General features: G+C 46.6%; 1 protein-coding gene across 1 annotated transcript in view; it reads right to left on the bottom strand.

Annotated features, from left to right (window-relative positions):
- Window positions 1–249: 249 nt before the first annotated feature.
- Window positions 250–21,383, bottom strand: part of LOC112229127 (Down syndrome cell adhesion molecule-like protein 1 homolog) — a 140,200-nt gene continuing 119,066 nt past the window's right edge. Inside the window, exons 18-33 of the mRNA XM_042309661.1 lie at window positions 15,603–15,788; window positions 15,042–15,197; window positions 10,754–10,893; window positions 9,387–9,540; window positions 8,561–8,678; window positions 8,241–8,404; window positions 7,141–7,239; window positions 6,551–6,739; window positions 6,039–6,326; window positions 5,474–5,629; window positions 4,689–4,719; window positions 4,356–4,474; window positions 3,949–4,101; window positions 3,567–3,767; window positions 3,072–3,389; window positions 250–2,962 (exon numbers count right to left, since the gene is read on the bottom strand). Coding sequence (XP_042165595.1) covers window positions 2,526–2,962; window positions 3,072–3,389; window positions 3,567–3,767; window positions 3,949–4,101; window positions 4,356–4,474; window positions 4,689–4,719; window positions 5,474–5,629; window positions 6,039–6,326; window positions 6,551–6,739; window positions 7,141–7,239; window positions 8,241–8,404; window positions 8,561–8,678; window positions 9,387–9,540; window positions 10,754–10,893; window positions 15,042–15,197; window positions 15,603–15,788 — 2,909 coding nt within the window. The 3' untranslated portion in view covers window positions 250–2,525. The remainder of the gene's footprint in view (window positions 2,963–3,071; window positions 3,390–3,566; window positions 3,768–3,948; window positions 4,102–4,355; window positions 4,475–4,688; window positions 4,720–5,473; window positions 5,630–6,038; window positions 6,327–6,550; window positions 6,740–7,140; window positions 7,240–8,240; window positions 8,405–8,560; window positions 8,679–9,386; window positions 9,541–10,753; window positions 10,894–15,041; window positions 15,198–15,602; window positions 15,789–21,383) is intronic.

Raw genomic sequence — 21,383 nt, 5'->3', positions numbered from 1 at the left:
AGGTAATGAGTGGAGAACAGGAAGGCTTCTTAAAGAAAAACTAACAGGTCTGAGAGAGCTGGAATTCTTACTGGTTGGTAGGTGATAAAATACTTATGTCATGCAATAAAATGCAAATGAATTACTTAAAAATCATACAATGTGATTTTTCTGGATTTTTGTTTTAGATTCCGCCTCCCACAGTTGAAGTGTACCTATGATAAAAATTACAGACCTCTACATGCTTTGTAAGTAGGAAACACTGCCGATTTTGCAGGTTATCAAATACTTGTTCTCCCCACTGTATATAGAGAGTTCAAACAACTTTTAGAATTCTAGACATTCAGTTACATAGCATTGCTAAAAATATTCCCCATGTGATGTTAATAGGGAGCTAACATGGCTGCCATAGAATGTTGAAGTGTCATGTAAATGCATCATAATGCAGAAACCGCATTGGCCCTGCTTTCTAAATACATGGCTCTGGTGTGACCTAAAGAGCTAGTCCCTGATTTGACTTGGTTAAAGCTGGCCGAAATCATAGGTGTGTTATGCCTCAGTACTGTCTGGCCTCTGGAACCCAAAAAATACAAATAAATAAACAAGCAAAAACAAACATATTCAATTAAAAATCAACAGATGGACAAATAATCCAAAAACAAAAGAAACGACACAACACTTGAATGGCAATACTTCAATAGACATTCCAACAAGTTCCTGTTTTGATGTACATGTAGTAGCACAAAATGGTGCAGGGGATGAGGATGGACATGGATATTGGGGATGGAGAAAGAAGTGGGAAATATACAGTACTTCAGACAGGGCAGCAACAGAGACACCAATAGACCACTGACTGCACATCATCTTATCATATTCAAACTGAATTCAAACTGTTACTGGCTGGTAACGTCTCTCTGGTAAACTAGACAATTAACTTACTTCACATGATTATCCTCCTTGGTGTCTTTGCGGCCATTTTGTATTGGAAGGAGGGAGACAGTAATACATCGGCTGAGAGGTTGGTAGACGTCACAGGGCTACTGGTGTACACTCTGTGTGGTAGCTAGCTGTGGGTACAGTAGCCGTGCTCTGATCCCTGACTTCTGCTCCACTCACAGTGACTCTGTAACCCCGCTGCTACCACAGGTCAAAGGTCAAATGCCCATACCTGAGGCCCTGAGAGGTAATGGCCTCTGTTTACTCAAGTAACAGGTGAACGAAAGCAGAGAGATGATAGACAACAGTGTCAACAGTGTAGGTCGCCCTGGATACACCCGTCTTCAGAGGAAATGATTTGGCTTCTGAAAGTAAGTACACCAACCAATCACTGACGATCTCATAAGATACTAACTAATAGGGGGCTTTGAGATAGACACTTCCTGTCTGAAAAGGAAGTCACCTCATTCCTCTCAGCCTGTCTAACATAAAGAACACCCTCTATATACACGTGCTCCTCCCTCTTCATAATACTCTTCTATTCTTTCCTCCTCTTTCATTTTCCCTGCTCTTCACATGATTGAGCGATTGTCTCATTCTTATAGTTTTTAAAACATTTAAATGGTTGTATAGTTTTATTCTTTGCCATAATTTCACTTTAATGACATAATATACTTATATAGAAATATATACGTAAAATCTTTAAAATACCAAATATTCTATATTTGTTTGTATTGCGAGAGCCCTGATGTTTTCAAATCATTGCTGGGTTATTTGGGTTGTCATGTTTCGGACAAAAGCTATTGGATAATGTTGAGTTGGGAAAGAGGAGGGGAGGGTGGGACATATCAACAATAAATGTGCTAAAAATACGAACTTAAAATTCTGAGTGAGGTGAACCTGAAACCCTTCCTTATGGAATCCACAGAGAGAGAGAGAGAGTAACTGCCGATGGAGAGTGAGACTGGACGTGGAGACATAGAGAGTGAGACGAGACTAGAGGGGATAAAACTGGAAGTCCTGCAGGAGCTTCTGCTCAAACCATGGAGGGCAGCATAATGTATGTGTGTGTGATCAACACTGCTTTTAGCCCAGACTCCTCTGCTATCATTGACTTCATCAGCACGAGCAGTGAGCTTTCACCATTCAGCTCCTCAGTAATACTCAATTGGTTTGAAATGACCTTGGAGAACAGCTCCAGGTCTTCCTCTGTCTGTGTGTGTGTGTGTGTGTGTGTGTGTGTGTGTGTGTGTGTGTGTGTGTGTGTGTGTGTGTGGATACGTCCCCGGATACTGAGCAGCATGCTAGCATGGCAGCAGGCTAACTGGTAGTCAGTAGATAGTAGTTTGTTTTATACAGGTCCAGGTGAGCATGAATCAGGCAGGTTACAATGGTCTCTGGTCATTCCTGGGAGGCAGAACCCAAGGTCAGAATAAAGACTACTCAAGCTACTGGGTAATTAGCTGTTACAGTAGTTAGCTGTTAGCTGGGGACACCTGCTGCACTGCACTGCACTACATACCCACCCTGACCTGATGTGTAGAACACTGGTGTGGGGCCGGGCCAGACAGGAGTGTATAGTCTTTGAGAGAGAGAAGGGGGGCTAGTAGCTACACCAGTGTGTAAGACTTGGAGTAGGCCCCGACCCCTTGCTTCTGCAGTCTGCCCAATGCTGAGGAGCTGTTCTCTAGCAGTGAGTCTCTGGAGCCCCCCATCTTGGTGCTGGAGCCAGTGGGATTACTGCTGGTGCTGGAGGTGGAGGCTGTGGCTGCAGGGTTGGAGCTGGGCATAGTGAGAGTCCTCTGGGGCAGGGTGGCAGTACCTGAGCTCACACCCAGGCTGGCCAGCCCAGAGTGTCCCAGCGTCAGGGCCTGCTGCTTGGACGGGTCCAGAGTCATGTGACGGCCCTGGGTGTGGTACGCCCGCTGTGCCAGGCTGCGGATGGAGGCCTCCCGGGGCGGTACAGCAGGGCACGGGTCATGCAGTTCTGCCTGTTTCCTGAAGAAAGGGTCTGTCTTCATGTAGAGTGGGAGGTTGCAGAATTCACCTAGTGATGAGGACAGAACAGAGAGAGGGAGGGCATGTTGAGATGTATAGCCTGTGGCACAGTATAATATGGTGCCACTGTGCCAGTCAGGGTGGCTCTCTGTACTCACTCTTGTTGGCGCGGTGGGGGATGGGCACGGCCACATTGGTAGGTCTGCCGCGGTCATAGTCTTGGGGTTTGGGTGGCGAGGCGGTGAAGCGACAAAGGCCTGTTTCGGACGGCGTGCTGAGTGATGTCATGCTGTCGGCCGGGTCGTTGGTGCCAGTGGTCATCTGATCAGAGGAGCTGTCGGAGATGAAACATTCTGTGATGGTGAACTTGGCATGCTGCAGGTGCTCCTCCAGTTTGGCGTGTTCGTAGGCCCGCGCTAGCTCCTCGTACGTAGACGACGCACTCTCTGTGGACACCATGCTGTTACGACCCTTATCTGGAGAAACAATATATGAGATACCATATTAAATAATACAATATGAAGTTTGCATACAGTACAGATGTGTCAGTAGGTCTTTCAAGGTATCCTACAGGTCTGGTTTGGGGATGTAAAAGATAGATGTGTTAATGATGGGTCTTAATTGGGTTGTTGCCAGGGCTGGGCGGTACCCACCAGTGTCCTGCGACAGGCTGGCGCTGTAGCTGTCACTCTCGGTGGCGGTGATGCCGTGAGAGCCCATGGTGCGCCAGTCAGAGGTCAGAGTTCTTGCGGAGGCTGTTGATTGGCTCTGGCCCGGCCTGCTTAAGGTCCACTGGCTGGAGTAACGGTTCCTGGAGCTGTGGGCTGACTTCACACTCTTCCTCGACACTGGGTCTGAGGAGAGGATAGGAGGATGGTGAGAGGATGCTATTCATATCAGTTCTAATCAGCATGTACAACATTAAGGGTGCTTTATAACCACTTTGCGTGTCAGATCCAGTTAACTTCTACACATTACACTGTAATGTGACATCTTTCCATTCTATGCACATCCTACTGTATGTGAAGTACTCACTGGTTCCAGGGCGGATGTCTGACATGTCAATCAATGGCCCTGTGTTCTGGATGAGGGCGGGGTGGTGCAGAGACACGCCCGTGCAGAAGCTCTGTGGATTCACCGATTGGCTGAACTCGCTGTCCGTCACTGGGGCCACTGCCTTGTCCTCACCTATTGGAGGCAGGGGATGAGGAAAATATATTATGACCGTTGTGCAAAAATATCTGTGATACACAATTCATCTCCATGGTCAGATGTTCTCCTCATAGGCTGATTGTAAATCACACTCTATCAATATGTATTTAGTAACTTGAGAATAATAGTTTATATATAATAGGTTAGTTAGTTGTCTGTAACTGCAGGCTATCTAATTGGACGATATTCTGTCTGATAAATCTGATTGGCTGCAGTGTGTCCATACTGACCTATCTGTTTGATCCCCTCCTTGTCCTCGATCAGCAGCTGGACACGGGGTATGTCGATGTGGAGCCGGGGGCCCTGGGGAGGACCCTTCACTGGGGTGTCCATGCTGCGGTTGTTCTTACTGCTCAACACACAGAACAAGAAACATTCTTAGACTGGATCCACTGTCACATCAGCAGTACTTACATACAGTACATATAGAACTGGGGTATATTGGTGATACTTTAACAGAGTTTACTGGGACTGATAGGTGTATTCAAATATCAATCAAGGTCCACTGGAATATGACACATCCACAACCACAGGCACCAATCAATCAAGTGTATTATCCTTGCCTGATAAGCATCTCTGCAAGGCTCTTAGCATCTGTGAAAACAAACACAAATATCGTTACTAGATATGATGGATCATCATGTGGATTACGTCAACTGTTTTGACCTGTTACCTTTAGTGCTTCTGAGATACTTACTCGCCCCCACCAAGCAATTATATCTCTCCCTCTCTGTTTCTCCCCTCCCCCTTCTTTCCTTCTCTTTCTCCTTCCTTGCCTATGTCTCTCACCTCTGAGTCGTTTCAGTCTCTTCTCCTTGACTATGTCTCTCACCTCTGAGTCGTTTCAGTCTCTTCTCCTTGACTATGTCTCTCACCTCTGAGTCGTTTCAGTCTCTTCTCCTTGACTATGTCTCTCACCTCTGAGTCATTTCAGTCTCTTCTCCTTGACTATGTCTCTCACCTCTGAGTCGTTTCAGTCTCTTCTCCTTGACTATGTCTCTCACCTCTGAGTCGTTTCAGTCTCTTCTCCTTGACTATGTCTCTCACCTCTGAGTCATTTCAGTCTCTTCTCCTTGACTATGTCTCTCACCTCTGAGTCGTTTCAGTCTCTTCTCCTTGCCTATGTCTCTCACCTCTGAGTCGTTTCAGTCTCTTCTCCTTGCCTATGTCTCTCACCTCTGTGTCGTTTCAGTCTCTTCTCCTTGACTATGTCTCTCACCTCTGAGTCGTTTCAGTCTCTTCTCCTTGACTATGTCTCTCACCTCTGAGTTGTTTCAGTCTCTTCTCCTTGACTATGTCTCTCACCTCTGAGTCGTTTCAGTCTCTCCTCCTTGACTATGTCTCTCACCTCTGAGTCGTTTCAGTCTCTTCTCCTTGCGTTTCTTGCGGATGATGAAGAGCAGGGCGACGCCCAGGGTGACCAGGATGACAGGAGAGCCTATGGAGAACAGCTTCTTCACATCATCTCTGTCCTCCTGGGCCGAGTTTATAGGAGGGATGGTACCTGGGTGGAAGAGAAGGGGTGAGAGGGACAGAGAGAGGGAGGGGAAGGGGGCCAGAGGTAGATTAAAGGACTGTTTTTATTACTACTTTCATGCCCACTCAGATTCTACTTTATCCTCTCTACTTTTCTTCCTCCCTCCCTCTCTCGTCCGTGGGTTTTGGCATCTTTCCTTCCTTCCTTCCTTCCTTCCCTCCCTCCCTCCCTCCCTCCCTCCCTCCCTCCCTCCCTCCCTCCCTCCCTCCCTCCCTCCCTCCCTCCCTCCCTCCCTCCCTCCCTCCCTCCCTCCCTCCCTTTCCCTTCTCTTTGATGACTGTGAGTCGCTTTGAATAAGAGAGCCTGCTAGAATGTCATGTAAATGTCAAAGCAGGAAGTGAGAGCAAGTATCTAGTAGAAGCAGGAAGTGACTCACTGCCATCGTAGTCTGTGGTGGCGAACTGGGAGCTCTGGTTCCCACAGCCGGCACTGTTGCAGGCCTTCATCTTCAGTTCGTACCAGGTGGCCTCCCGCAGCTCGCTGAGGAAGAGCTGGGCTGTGGCGTTGGCCTTCAGGCTCTGCCAGGCCCACGTGCCCTTGGGCCGGAAGTCCAGCAGCAGAGCGGTGATGGGGCAGCCGCCGCTGGTCCAGCCCTGCAGGTTGAGCCCCGCGTGGGTGGAGTTGATGTGGGTGAGCAGGGGCTGCTCCTTGTTGAACGCAGGCTCTGCAGGGCAAGAGGAGAGACAGGGGGATAGACTGTCAGACTGGGAGTATTGAAGTCAGTGTGTTAAGAGTGTTGATGTGGTTTATGTGCAACACATGATGTGAGGTAAAATATAAGTCATGCCATTTTAAAATGTCCCTCTTTCTGATCTTTCCTCCTCTACCCCCTCTCCCTCTCCTCTTTCTCCTTCCCTCCTCCCCTCCCGATCCTTCCTTTCCCCTCACCTCGTCCGTGCGTCTTGGCCTCGATGATCTCAGAGATGCGTCCTGAACCCACACTGTTCTTGGCTGCCAGTTTGACCTTGTACCAGGTGCCACAGCGCAGGTTGTCCAGCCTGAAGGAACGCTCAGTGGAAGTAATGAACACATCCCTCCACTCCTCTGTGTTGTCTACCGAGTACTGCAGGACAAAACCTGAGGACACACAGGGACAGACACCACAGATTTCATTAAACGTTCACTTATCATCTGCTAAATATACAAAGACACAATTTAAATAACAATGAAATACTGTACATGTCTGTCAATTAGAGTATAATCCCAGGCAAAATCAGGTCAACTCTAACTGCTGTTACACCCCTTTAACACCAGGGGGGGATATAAAGGATTTAGAACCCCCTCCGTGATACATTCTGCTGCTGTGAGTATGACAGACATTAGGAGTGGACATTAGGACAAAATCACACAAATAGACAAAAAGGTATATTGATGTTATTGATATTTTATTGCAGACAGTGAGATACAGCAGCTAAAGAACTCTCCTCAGACTGATCCTGATTTACTAATGCCCAGGTGGAGGGAGTGGAGGGGAGTACCTCTGATGGAGCTGCCTCCGTTGTCCCCTGGTATCCAGGCCAGGGTGATGGAAGAGGTAGAGGTGGTGGAGACGGTCAGACGGGGCTGGTCTGGAGGAACTGGACATACAGAGCGATCACACAGTAAGAGCCAATCAGCATCACATAGACCAGGCACAAACAGCACACACTTACAGTGAGCAGGTAGAGAGACCAGAGGAACCAGATAGAGAGACCAGAGAGACCAGATAGAGAGACCAGAGAGACCAGATAGAGAGACCAGAGATACCAGATAGAGAGACCTGAGAGACCAGAGATACCAGATAGAGAGACCAGAGATACCAGATAGAGAGACCAGATAGAGATACCAGATAGAGAGACCAGATAGAGAGACCAGAGATACCAGATAGAGAGACCAGATAGAGAGACCAGAGATACCAGATAGAGAGACCAGATAGAGAGACCAGAGATACCAGATAGAGAGACCAGAGATACCAGATAGAGATACCAGATAGAGAGACCAGATAGAGAAACCAGAGATACCAGATAGACAGACCAGAGATACCAGATAGACAGACCAGAGGGATGATACAGACACACAGTCAGAGGAACACAGAGGAGGAACTGGAGGAACTGGACATACAGAGCGATCACACAGTAAGAGCCAATCAGCATCACATAGACCAGGCACAAACAGCACACACTTACAGTGAGCAGGTAGAGAGACCAGAGGAACCAGATAGAGAGACCAGAGAGACCAGATAGAGAGACCAGAGATACCAGGTAGAGAGACCAGAGAGACCAGATAGAGAGACCAGAGAGACCAGATAGAGAGACCAGAGATACCAGATAGAGAGACCTGAGAGACCAGAGATACCAGATAGAGAGACCAGAGATACCAGATAGAGAGACCAGAGATACCAGATAGAGAGACCAGAGATACCAGATAGAGAAACCAGAGATACCAGATAGACAGACCAGAGATACCAGATAGACAGACCAGAGGGATGATACAGACACACAGTCAGAGGAACACAGAGAAGACAATCTGAGACAATCCCAAAAGGTACTCAGATGTCTCCACAACCATACACACATTAGCCCAGCGTATCCCAGCTCACCTTGCACCAGCAGGTTGACAATGATGGTGTCAAAGCCCAGCGTGTTGGTGGCCGTGCACGTGTAGTACCCAGAATCCTCAGCTTTGACGGAACGTAGCACTAGAGTACCATTGGACAGGATCTGACGCTGTCCATCCACAGTCACAGGAATAGCCGTGTACTCACTGATACACACACATAGAGGATCACAGTTAGACTTATCATAATACACCAGGCTAAACACCGGTCTGGTAGACTTAACCCCGATCAAATCTAGCATTGGCATCAAGTCTTAAGTTCCCACTTTGCTTCTATTAAGGATGAGTTGGGAGAGTTCTGACCTGTCTTTGGTCCATTTGAAGGTGGGGGTGGGTTCTCCCACTGAGCTGCAAGGCAAACAGATCTCCTTCATCCAGGGAGTGGTCACTGTGCCCCCGAACGACAGGATCTTAGCTGGGGCTGCAGACACAGGGTACACAGCTTAAATTGGGTATCACACAGACACACTTAAGCACCCAGACACACTCACAGCCAGACAAACACATCCCTCACAGTCTAACTTCCCTGCTCTATTTTCTGATGTGTAAGCGTTTGTCTCTAGTGTTTGCTGAGTGAGCTTGGTATTGAGTAGGTTAGCCTGGAGGGTAGCCTTTTACCCACTGTTATGAGAGCAGAGTGCTGGAGTGCCCCCCCCCCCTTCCTCCTCCCAGCCCTCCATCTCTCTCTGTCTATCTATACTCCATAGATTCTCCCTTGTATTGATTCCTGTCTCTCCCCCTCCCCTGTTCATCACCACATAATTAACAACAGTGTTTCCTGCTACACCGCCAGCCCTCAATCAATACTACAGCTGTCAGTCGAGAGAGAGAGAGAGAGAGAGAGAGAGAGAGAGAGAGAGAGAGAGAGAGAGAGAGAGAGAGAGAGAGAGAGAGAGAGAGAGAGAGAGAGAGAGAGAGAGAGAGAGAGAGAGAGAGAGAGAGAGAGAGAGAGAGAGAGAGAGAGAGAGAGAGAGAGAGATTGGGGAAGAGAAGAGAGAAGGTAGAGAGAGACAGATTAAACCCCTCTGTGTATTTCTGCAATACTTATTCCTCTTTTTTTAGTTCTCTTAATAACCTTCAGAAAAATCCCTCCACCCCCCCTATTACCCCTCATCCCCTTCTCCCTTACCTTTCCCAGCAGGCTCCACGGTGACCTTTTCGCTGATGTTGCCGCGGCCAGCGGTTGTCACAGCGGCGGCCCAGATGAGGTACTGTTTACCGCGGGTCAGATGGGTGATCCTGTAGAACAACATCTCTGGGTTGGTCTCATACTCACTGGGAGCCTGGGGGAGAAAGATAGTGGATAGATTACTAACATTGTATGATACCATGGTACGGTAGCACTCTGGAGGGGCAGCTTGGCATCTATGGTCTAATGGAATGAGGGAAAGCTCAGATGGCTTCAAAGAGGGTTAGAACTAAGGAGTATAACTCATGCATGTATGTAGGCACGTACACACACACATGCACCACCTCCCTCATCTGTTCATCACTCAATACCCATCTTCACCTCTTTTTCCATTTGCCTCATTTACCTTGTTCTCTCTTTCTCTCTCCCTCCCTATCTCAGCCTCTACCCAGGCTTGCTGGAGAGTGGGTATGACAGAGGGATAGAGAGAAGAAGGGAGGGGAGGAGGGAGAAGGGGTGAATGTGGGGCTCTGGGGGGGGTGAGTAACAGGAACATTAGAACATTCCTCCAGTGTGGAGGCAGCAGTGTCGTGGTGATTCAGGGAGCGATACAGGGACATAATGAAAAGAGGAACAAAAGCACTCTCATCTCAGTGTGACGGATACCCTCCCTCCCTCCTCCATACTCATTCACATGGTACTCATGCAGAGAGAGAGAGAGAGAGAGAGAGAGAGAGAGAGAGAGAGAGAGAGAGAGAGAGAGAGAGAGAGAGAGAGAGAGAGAGAGAGAGAGAGAGAGAGAGAGAGAGAGAGAGAGAGAGAGAGAGAGAGAGAGAGAGAGAGAGAGAGAGAGAGAGAGAGAGAGAGAGAGAGAGAGAGAGAGAGAGGATTTGTGAATGATAAGAAAGTGGGATTCTTCCATGATAGCAGGATTTTAATGTATATGTGTGTGTGTGAGCATAGTGTGAAATCTGTGTGAAATCTGCATCACTAGTGCAGGCCTGGGTGTGAGAGCTCCTGATGCTGCAGTGTGCATGTGGGAGCTTGTTCTCCACTTAATTTGCATATCTACGTCTCATCACGTTGCCAAGACAACCACATCTGTTCATCTGGGGGGGCAGGAAATAAAGTGACGGAGCAAACACAGAGAGAGAGAGACACACCCAAACAAACACACACACACACACACACACACACACACACACACACACACACACACTGAGTGATGATTACTAATGAATTATCCATCAAGTGCTATATCATGCATTCACATCATGTTTTGTCGTTAGGTCCTTAATTATCTGCCTCTCCAATACCTGTAACTGCGCCTCCCCCATCCCCATCCCTCCCCTCTCAGTGGTACTTACCGGCTGTCCGGAGCCTGGGCTGGAGCAGTAGATGGTGTACTTGCGGATGACACCATTGGGTTTATGGGGGGGTAGCCAGGACACGACCACACTGCTGGGAGATGAGGGCACGGCTTTGATACCAGCTGGAGGACCTGGGACTGAAGAGTTCACAACAGATAGACAGGTCAGCAGGGTTGTGTGTGTGTGTGTGTGTGTGTGCGCGGTGTGTGTGTGCACGTGCGTGTGCGTGAGTGCGTGCGTGTGCGTGCGTGCGTGCGTGTGTGTGTGTGTACTAAAGCCATGTTCAAGGAAACACGGGTGTGGGTGCGTTTACATGCATGTGTGTGGGTGTTATAGGGACATATACATTAAAATTGGGGATTTATCTGCCTCCCCAGAGTCAGATGAACTAGCTTCCAGTCATTGTGCTAATGTTAGTTAGGATTGGTTCGCAAAACTACCTCTAACTTCCTTCATATTGGACACAGAGACTTAAAAATGGTATCCACAACTTCATCTGACTTCAAAATCTCAGAAGTATTTCTATAACGGAGTGTTTAAGTGAGCAGGGTTGTTCGCAGATTGCCAATCTTATTTTGTGCTGTAAGCTGCTCTGAGATAACTTGGAGGTCAGCTGGGGAGGGGCGGGGCCAGACCAGGGTCAGCGGTGACATATGCTACCTCAGACCCTGGTCAGCGGAGCTGCTCTGCTCCGTCTGCTGTGCTCTGGCCTGCCATGACACCCTGCAGTCTAACTCTCTAACCCCTAAACAGATTAACACACATCAGTCTGATCCTCCACTCACTGCATGGCCACTTGACTGGCTCACTGAGACGCCTAAAGAACCTTACTACTATCAGTCATCAACACATATAAAGCCTCCTACTGTCCACACATACTGTCTACACATACTGTCTACACATACTGCCTACACACACTGTCTACACATACTGTCCACACATACTGTCTACACACACTGTCTACAGATACTGTCTACACCTACTGTCTACACACACTGTCTACACACACTGTCTACACATACTGTCTACACCTACTGTCTACACACACTGTCTACACACACTGTCTACACATACTGCCTACACACACTGTCTACACATACTGTCCACACATACTGTCTACACACACTGTCTACAGATACTGTCTACACCTACTGTCTACACACACTGTCTACACACACTGTCTACACATACTGTCCACACATACTGTCTACACATACTGTCTACACATACTGTCTACACACACTGTCTACACATACTGTCCACACATACTGTCTACACATACTGTCTACACATACTGTCTACACACACTGTCTACACATACTGTCTACACATACTGTCTACACCTACAGTCTACACATACTGTCTACAGGACATTACTCTCAGAATACTGCCCACTTCATCAGATAGAAAGACGTGGGTCTCCCTGGATTACGAGGGACTGGGCTGAAATTAATATTGCGAGGCTCGACTACACTAGACCTTCTTCCATGTACTGTACCGTACTGTAGGACCTAGAGCACACAGATTAATAAGGACACATCCAACCCTAGATAGACATCAGTAGCATTCTGTGCCTGCTGCACTTGACCCTGCTGGATCCTTTATGGATTATAGTGAGACTGTTAGAGAGATCCAGGACCCCCCTCTCTATCCCACCCAGGGCAGCCTGCTCCCCTCAGTAATCCTGCTCTTCCTGGGCCCCCTCCATCCCCTGGGGCTCCATCTCAAGCTGCAGATAATGTCAGGAACGACACCAGGGACATGAGAGAGGGAGGAGAGGGAGGTGGGAGGTGGGTAAAGGGCAGCCCCAGGGGGAGATATGATAGGGGACAGGGTGTTTAGAGGAGAAAAGCATCATTATCAGAACTGGCCCTCCATGTCAGAATGTGTAGTTAAGGTCCAACTGCTTCTCAAAATCTGCCCGTGTCCAGTCTGTCTGATCCACTGTCAGAACAACCCAATGATAAGGAGTCATATACAGTATAGTAACCTACAGAACAACTCATTCTAACCATGACCATAACCATGACTATGTAGCCCAACCACAGCTACCATAACCATGGCTATGTAGCCCAACCACAACTAACATAACCCTTCAGAGACAGGGACAACCACAGCTAACATAACCCTTCAGAGACAGGGACAACCACAGCGAACATAACCCTTCAGAGAGAGGGACAACCACAGCTAACATAACCCTTCAGAGACAGGGACAACCACATCTAAACATAACCCTTCAGAGACAGGGACAACCACATCTAAACATAACCCTTCAGAGACAGGGACAACCACAGCGAACATAACCCTTCAGAGACAGGGACAACCACAGCGAACATAACCCTTCAGAGACAGGGACAACCACAGCGAACATAACCCTTCAGAGACAGGGACAACCACAACTAACATAACCCTTCAGAGACAGGGACAACCACAACTAACATAACCCTTCAGAGACAGGGACAACCACAACTAACATAACCCTTCAGAGAGAGGGACAACCACAGCTAACATAACCCTTCAGAGACAGGGACAACCACAGCGAACATAACCCTTCAGAGACAGGGACAACCACAGCGAACATAACCCTTCAGAGACAGGGACAACCACAGCTAACATAACCCTTCAGAGACAGGGACAACCACAACTAACATAACCCTTCAGAGACAGGGACAACCACAACTAACATAACCCTTCAGAGAGAGGGACAACCACAGCTAACATAACCCTTCAGAGACAGGGACAACCACAACTAACATAACCCTTCAGAAACAGGGACAACCACAACTAACATAACCCTTCAGAGACAGGGACAACCACAGCGAACATAACCCTTCAGAGAGAGGGACAACCACAGCTAACATAACCCTTCAGAGACAGGGACAACCACAACTAACATAACCCTTCAGAGACAGGGACCACAGGAACATAACCCTTCAGAGACAGGGACAACCACAGCGAACATAACCCTTCAGAGACAGGGACAACCACAGCGAACATAACCCTTCAGAGACAGGGACAACCACAGCGAACATAACCCTTCAGAGACAGGGACAACCACAGCGAACATAACCCTTCAGAGAGAGGGACAACCACAGCTAACATAACCCTTCAGAGACAGGGACAACCACAACTAACATAACCCTTCAGAAACAGGGACAACCACAACTAACATAACCCTTCAGAGACAGGGACAACCACAGCGAACATAACCCTTCAGAGACAGGGACAACCACAGCGAACATATATGAAATCTAATGCAGCACCAAGACTGAAACAGTGGTGGTTACTGTAATATTAGATGTTATAGAAAGAGCTAACAAAGCATCTATCAAAGCAGGGCAAACACAGAAGGGCTAACCTTTCTCTTTTCCTCCATTCATCTTTCCATTTCTTATTTATTTTCATATTTCATATCTTGCCCCCTCACCCAAACAGGCCCAGCTGTGCCACCTCTCCCTCACTCCCTCCTTTCTCTCTCCACTCCGCCTCTCCTTCTGTTTAGGGGTGTGAACGGGACAGGGATCGGCCTGTAATCCCGCCTCCAATGGTGTAAGCACTAAATTAATGATCTCTAATCCAGGAGGAGTTAATCCCTGGGCCTGGCTGGTTGGCTGCCTGGCTGGTTGGCTGCCTGGCAGGTTGGCTGCCTGGGTGGTTGGCTGCCTGGCTGGTTGGCTGCCTGGCTGGTTGGCTGCAGGGCTAGGTGATGGGTAGCAGTACCCCTCCTCTCCCCCATTTTGCTTCTCCCTTTACCCCTCCTCTTCTATCCCCCTATCTCTGGTCACGAGCCCTCAGCCATGGGGCCAAAGCTTCTTAATTCTCATTAGCACTGGTAATGGGGTCTCACTACACAAATTAACTTTAGTCATGGGTTTGAGATACACCCTGACATCCTCCTCTACACCCCCCCCCACACACATGCAACTCCCCGCTGAGCTTCTCCTCCCTTCCAAGCAGTCAGCATCTCAGTGGGACTGTGGCTCTGACTATCTCTGGTGTATTTCAGGTTTAGAAAGGCTTCTGAAGTTTGTCATTTCCGCTTTGAAATTTCAGATTTGATTTTCTCTTACGAAAAATGGATCAACCCCTACAAAAATGTCCATTAATTATAATCCACCATAACAATTCAAATTTCCTGTTGCTGCAGGATTATTTTCCTGCTGTAGCAAACTGGCTCAAATTAAGATCTTACATCTGTATGGGTTAAAGTCAGGGGAAGTATATGTACTGTATAAGTGTGTGTAGATGTGTGTGTCCACGCAAGTGCACGTGTGTGTGTACTCACGGTCCTCGCGGGTTTGGATGTACAGGACATTGCTCCTGACCCCGTCCCCAGCCTGTGTGTAGGCCAGCACCTGGACACTGTAGTTAGTGAACTTCTCCAGCCCTCTCAGCTCCACCTGCTCACGAGTTGTAGTGATGTTCTGCATCTCTCCCCATTCTGACAGAGAGAGGTAGAGAGAGAGGGGGAGAGGTAGAGAGAGGTAGAGAGAGAGAGAGAGAGAGAGAAAGAAAAAGTGATAGAGAGAGAAAGTTAGCCTTGTTTGCTCATGAATCTCAAGTGCACAAATTGGGAGGAAAATACAGGTTAGGGAAGGTAAACAACTATATATTTTTAATTCCAGGTAAACCAAAGACAGATTGGGAATGGGGTGTGTGAAGGGTTAGGAGCCAGATGAGGAGAGGGGTGTGAGTTAAGGGTTACCACACACAGAGACAGACAGGTGGGGAGCATAGTTAGAGTGTTTGGTACAGGTTCACACACCCGTGTCAGACATCAGACATCAGACAGACAGGTGGGGCCATGGGTTTGGGGTTTAGTTAGAATGATAGTCGTGATAATTACTCTGCATCGGCCCCTGTGCCTGGCCCCCACAGCACCCACCTCCGTCAGGAAAGAGGGACCAGAACACTACGCGGTAGCCCTTCAGCACGCCATGCAGCGTCAGACGCGGGGGCTCCGCCCATGTGATCACCGCCTCGTCTGACGTCACCGAGATGGCCCGCACGTTCTGGGGTGGCTGGCTGGGCACTGGGGGTAGGAGAAAGATCATAGGTTAACATCACAGAGGGCTATAGTGTATGTTATTGAACACAGCTATCTCTGACTAATAGAACAGAAATGATAGTAATTGCAAAAAAATACTATTTATTCCAATCTTCAACTTTCAATCACTGCAACGGGGAGAGAAACAGATGTAGAAAGTGAGGGATGACAGAGAAAGAGAGAGAGAGAGAGAGAGAGAGAGAGAGAGAGAGCAAGGGAGGGAGGGGCAGGTATAGCCGTCATTGTAAATAAGAATGTGTTCTTACCTGGCTTGCCTAGTTAAATAAAGGTTAAATAATAAATAATAATAGTAAGGATGAAGGGAAAAAGGGATACACAGTAGCATATAACAGGGCAGACTGGACTGATAAGTGTTAACATGAAGGATGTTGATGAGATGCAGACGGAGGATAAGAGTTAACATGAAGGATGTTGATGAGACGCAGACAGTTAACATGAAGGATGTTGATGAGATGCAGACAGAGGATAAGGGTTAACATGAAGGATGTTGATGAGACGCAGACAGAGTTAACATGAAGGATGTTGATGAGATGCAGACAGAGTTAACATGAAGGATGTTGCTGAGATGCAGACAGAGTTAACATGAAGGATGTTGATGAGATGCAGACAGAGTTAACATGAAGGATGTTGCTGAGATGCAGACAGAGGATAAGGGTTAACATGAAGGATGTTGCTGAGATGCAGACAGAGAATAAGGGTTAACATGAAGGATGTTGATGAGATGCAGACAGAGTTAACATGAAGGATGTTGCTGAGATGCAGACAGAGGATAAGGGTTAACATGAAGGATGTTGATGAGATGCAGACAGAGAATAAGGGTTAACATGAAGGATGTTGATGAGATGCAGACAGAGTTAACATGAAGGATGTGGATGAGACGCAGACAGAGTTAATATGAAGGATGTTGATGAGACGCAGACAGAGTTAACATGAAGGATGTTGCTGAGATGCAGACAGAGGATAAGGGTTAACATGAAGGATGTTGATGAGATGCAGACAGAGTTAACATGAAGGATGTTGATGAGATGCAGACAGAGTTAACATGAAGGATGTTGATGAGATGCAGACAGAGGATAAGGGTTAACATGAAGGATGTTGCTGAGATGCAGACAGAGTTAACATGAAGGATGTTGATGAGATGCAGACAGAGTTAACATGAAGGATGTTGCTGAGATGCAGACAGAGGATAAGGGTTAACATGAAGGATGTTGATGAGATGCAGACAGAGGATAAGGGTTAACATGAAGGATGTTGATGAGATGCAGACAGAGTTAACATGAAGGATGTTGCTGAGATGCAGACAGAGGATAAGGGTTAACATGAAGGCTGTTGATGAGATGACAGGGTTAACATGAAGATGTTGATGAGATGCAGACAGAGTTAACATGAAGGATGTTGATGAGATGCAGACAGAGATAAGGGTTAACATGAAGGATGTTGATGAGATGCAGACAGAGGATAAGGGTTAATATGAAGGATGTTGATGAGACGCAGACAGAGTTAACATGAAGGATGTTGCTGAGATGCAGACAGAGGATAAGGGTTAACATGAAGGATGTTGATGAGATGCAGACAGAGGATAAGGGTTAACATGAAGGATGTTGATGAGATGCAGACAGAGGATAAGGGTTAACATGAAGGATGTTGATGAGATGCAGACAGAGTTAACATGAAGGATGTTGATGAGATGCAGACAGAGTATAAGGGTTAACATGAAGGATGTTGATGAGACGCAGACAGATAACATGAAGGATGTTGATGAGATGCAGACAGAGATAACATGAAGGATGTTGATGAGATGCAGACAGAGTTAACATGAAGGATGTTGATGAGATGCAGACAGAGATAAGGGTTAACATGAAGGATGTTGATGAGATGCAGACAGAGTTAACATGAAGGATGTTGATGAGATGCAGACAGAGGATAAGGATCAACATGAAGGATGTTGATGAGATGCAGACAGAGTTAACATGAAGGATGTTGCTGAGATGCAGACGGAGGATGCAGGATGTTGATGAGATGCAGATGGAGGATAAGGGTTAACATGAAGGATGTTGATGAGATGCAGACAGAGTTAACATGAAGGATGTTGCTGAGATGCAGACAGAGGATAAGGGTTAACATGAAGGATGTTGCTGAGATGCAGACAGAGTTAACATGAAGGATGTTGCTGAGATGCAGACGGAGGATAAGGGTTAACATGAAGGATGTTGATGAGATGCAGACAGAGTTAACATGAAGGATGTTGCTGAGATGCAGACAGAGGATAAGGGTTAACATGAAGGGTGTTGCTGAGATGCAGACAGAGGATAAGGATCAACATGAAGGATGTTGATGAGATGCAGACAGTGTTAACATGAAGGATGTTGATGAGATGCAGACAGAGTTAACATGAAGGATGTTGATGAGATGCAGACAGAGGATAAGGGTTAACATGAAGGATGTTGATGAGATGCAGACAGAGTTAACATGAAGGATGTTGCTGAGATGCAGACAGAGGATAAGGATCAACATGAAGGATGTTGATGAGATGCAGACAGAGTTAACATGAAGGATGTTGATGAGATGCAGACGGAGGATAAGGGTTAACATGAAGGATGTTGATGAGATGCAGACAGAGTTAACATGAAGGATGTTGATGAGATGCAGACAGAAGATAAGGGTCAACATGAAGGATGTTGATGAGATGCAGACAGAGGATAAGGGTCAACATGAAGGATGTTGATGAGATGCAGACAGAGGATAAAGGGTTAACATGAAGGATGTTGATGAGATGCAGACAGAGGATAAGGGTTAACATGAAGGATGTTGATTAGATGCAGACAGAGTTAACATGAAGGATGTTGATGAGACGCAGACAGAGTTAACATGAAGGATGTTGATGAGATGCAGACAGAGTTAACATGAAGGATGTTGATGAGATGCAGACAGAGGATAAGGGTTAACATGAAGGATGTTGATGAGATGCAGACAGAGTATAAGGGTCAACATGAAGGATGTTGATGAGATGCAGACAGAGTTAACATGAAGGATGTTGATGAGACGCAGACAGAGATAACATGAAGGATGTTGATGAGATGCAGACAGAGTTAACATGAAGGATGTTGATGAGATGCAGACAGAGGATAAGGGTTAACATGAAGGATGTTGATGAGATGCAGACAGAGTTAACATGAAGGATGTTGATGAGATGCAGACAGAGGATAAGGGTTAACATGAAGGATGTTGATGAGATGCAGACAGAGGATAAGGATCAACATGAAGGATGTTAATGAGATGCAGACAGAGTTAACATGAAGGATGTTGCTGAGATGCAGACGGAGATAAGGGTTAACATGAAGGATGTTGATGAGATGCAGACAGAGTTAACATGAAGGATGTTGATGAGATGCAGACGGAGGATGCAGGATGTTGATGAGATGCAGATGGAGGATAAGGGTTAACATGAAGGATGTTGATGAGATGCAGACAGAGTTAACATGAAGGATGTTGCTGAGATGCAGACAGAGGATAAGGGTTAACATGAAGGATGTTGATGAGATGCAGACAGAGTTAACATGAAGGATGTTGATGAGATGCAGACGGAGGATAAGGGTTAACATGAAGGATGTTGATGAGATGCAGACAGAGGATAAGGATCAACATGAAGGATGTTGATGAGATGCAGACAGAGTTAACATGAAGGATGTTGATGAGATGCAGACGGAGGATAAGGGTTAACATGAAGGATGTTGATGAGATGCAGACAGAGAGGGTTAACATGAAGGATGTTGATGAGATGCAGACGGAGGATAAAGGGTTAACATGAAGGATGTTGATGAGATGCAGACAGAGTTAACATGAAGGATGTTGATGAGATGCAGACAGAGGATAAGGGTTAACATGAAGGATGTTGATGAGATGCAGACAGAGGATAAGGATCAACATGAAGGATGTTAATGAGATGCAGACAGAGTTAACATGGAGGATGTTGCTGAGATGCAGACGGAGATAAGGGTTAACATGAAGGATGTTGATGAGATGCAGACAGAGTTAACATGAAGGATGTTGATGAGATGCAGACGGAGGATAAGGGTTAACATGAAGGATGTTGATGAGATGCAGACAGAGTTAACATGAAGGATGTTGCTGAGATGCAGACAGAGGATAAGGGTTAACATGAAGGATGTTGCTGAGATGCAGACAGAGGATAAGGGTTAACATGAAGGATGTTGATGAGATGCAGACAGAGTTAACATGAAGGATGTTGATGAGATGCAGACGGAGGATAAGGGTTAACATGAAGGATGTTGATGAGATGCAGACAGAGGATAAGGATCAACATGAAGGATGTTGATGAGATGCAGACAGAGTTAACATGAAGGATGTTGCTGAGATGCAGACAGAGGATAAGGGTTAACATGAAGGATGTTGATGAGATGCAGACAGAGGATAAGGGTTAACATGAAGGATGTTGCTGAGATGCAGACAGAGGATAAGGGTTAACATGAAGGATGTTGATGAGATGCAGACAGAGGATAAGGGTTAACATGAAGGATGTTGATGAGATGCAGACAGAGTTAACATGAAGGATGTTGATGAGACGCAGACAGAGTTAACATGAAGGATGTTGATGAGATGCAGACAGAGTTAACATGAAGGATGTTGATGAGATGCAGACAGAGGATAAGGGTTAACATGAAGGATGTTGATGAGATGCAGACAGAGTTAACATGAAGGATGTTGATGAGATGCAGACGGAGGATAAGGGTTAACATGAAGGATGTTGATGAGATGCAGACAGAGGATAAGGATCAACATGAAGGATGTTAATGAGATGCAGACAGAGTTAACATGAAGGATGTTGCTGAGATGCAGACGGAGATAAGGGTTAACATGAAGGATGTTGATGAGATGCAGACAGAGTTAACATGAAGGATGTTGATGAGATGCAGACGGAGGATAAGGGTTAACATGAAGGATGTTGATGAGATGCAGACAGAGTTAACATGAAGGATGTTGCTGAGATGCAGACAGAGGATAAGGGTTAACATGAAGGATGTTGCTGAGATGCAGACAGAGGATAAGGGTTAACATGAAGGATGTTGATGAGATGCAGACAGAGTTAACATGAAGGATGTTGCTGAGATGCAGACAGAGGATAAGGGTTAACATGAAGGATGTTGATGAGATGCAGACAGAGTTAACATGAAGGATTGATGAGATGCAGATGGAGGATAAGGGTTAACATGAAGGATGTTGATGAGATGCAGACAGAGGATAAGGATCAACATGAAGGATGTTGATGAGATGCAGACAGAGTTAACATGAAGGATGTTGCTGAGATGCAGACGGAGGATAAGTTAACATGAAGGATGTTGATGAGATGCAGACAGAGTTAACATGAAGGATGTTGATGAGATTCAGACAGAGGATAAGGGTTAACATGAAGATGTTGATGAGATGCAGACAGAGGATAAGGGTTAACATGAAGGATGTTGATGAGATGCAGACGGAGGATAGGGTTAACATGAAGGATGTTGATGAGATGCAGACAGAGTTAACATGAAGGATGTTGAT

Source organism: Oncorhynchus tshawytscha, linkage group LG30 (genome assembly GCF_018296145.1).
Source record: "Oncorhynchus tshawytscha isolate Ot180627B linkage group LG30, Otsh_v2.0, whole genome shotgun sequence".
NCBI lineage: Eukaryota > Metazoa > Chordata > Actinopteri > Salmoniformes > Salmonidae > Oncorhynchus > Oncorhynchus tshawytscha.
Note: the sequence above shows the minus strand (reverse complement) of the source record. Positions and strands in the feature narration are given on the sequence as shown.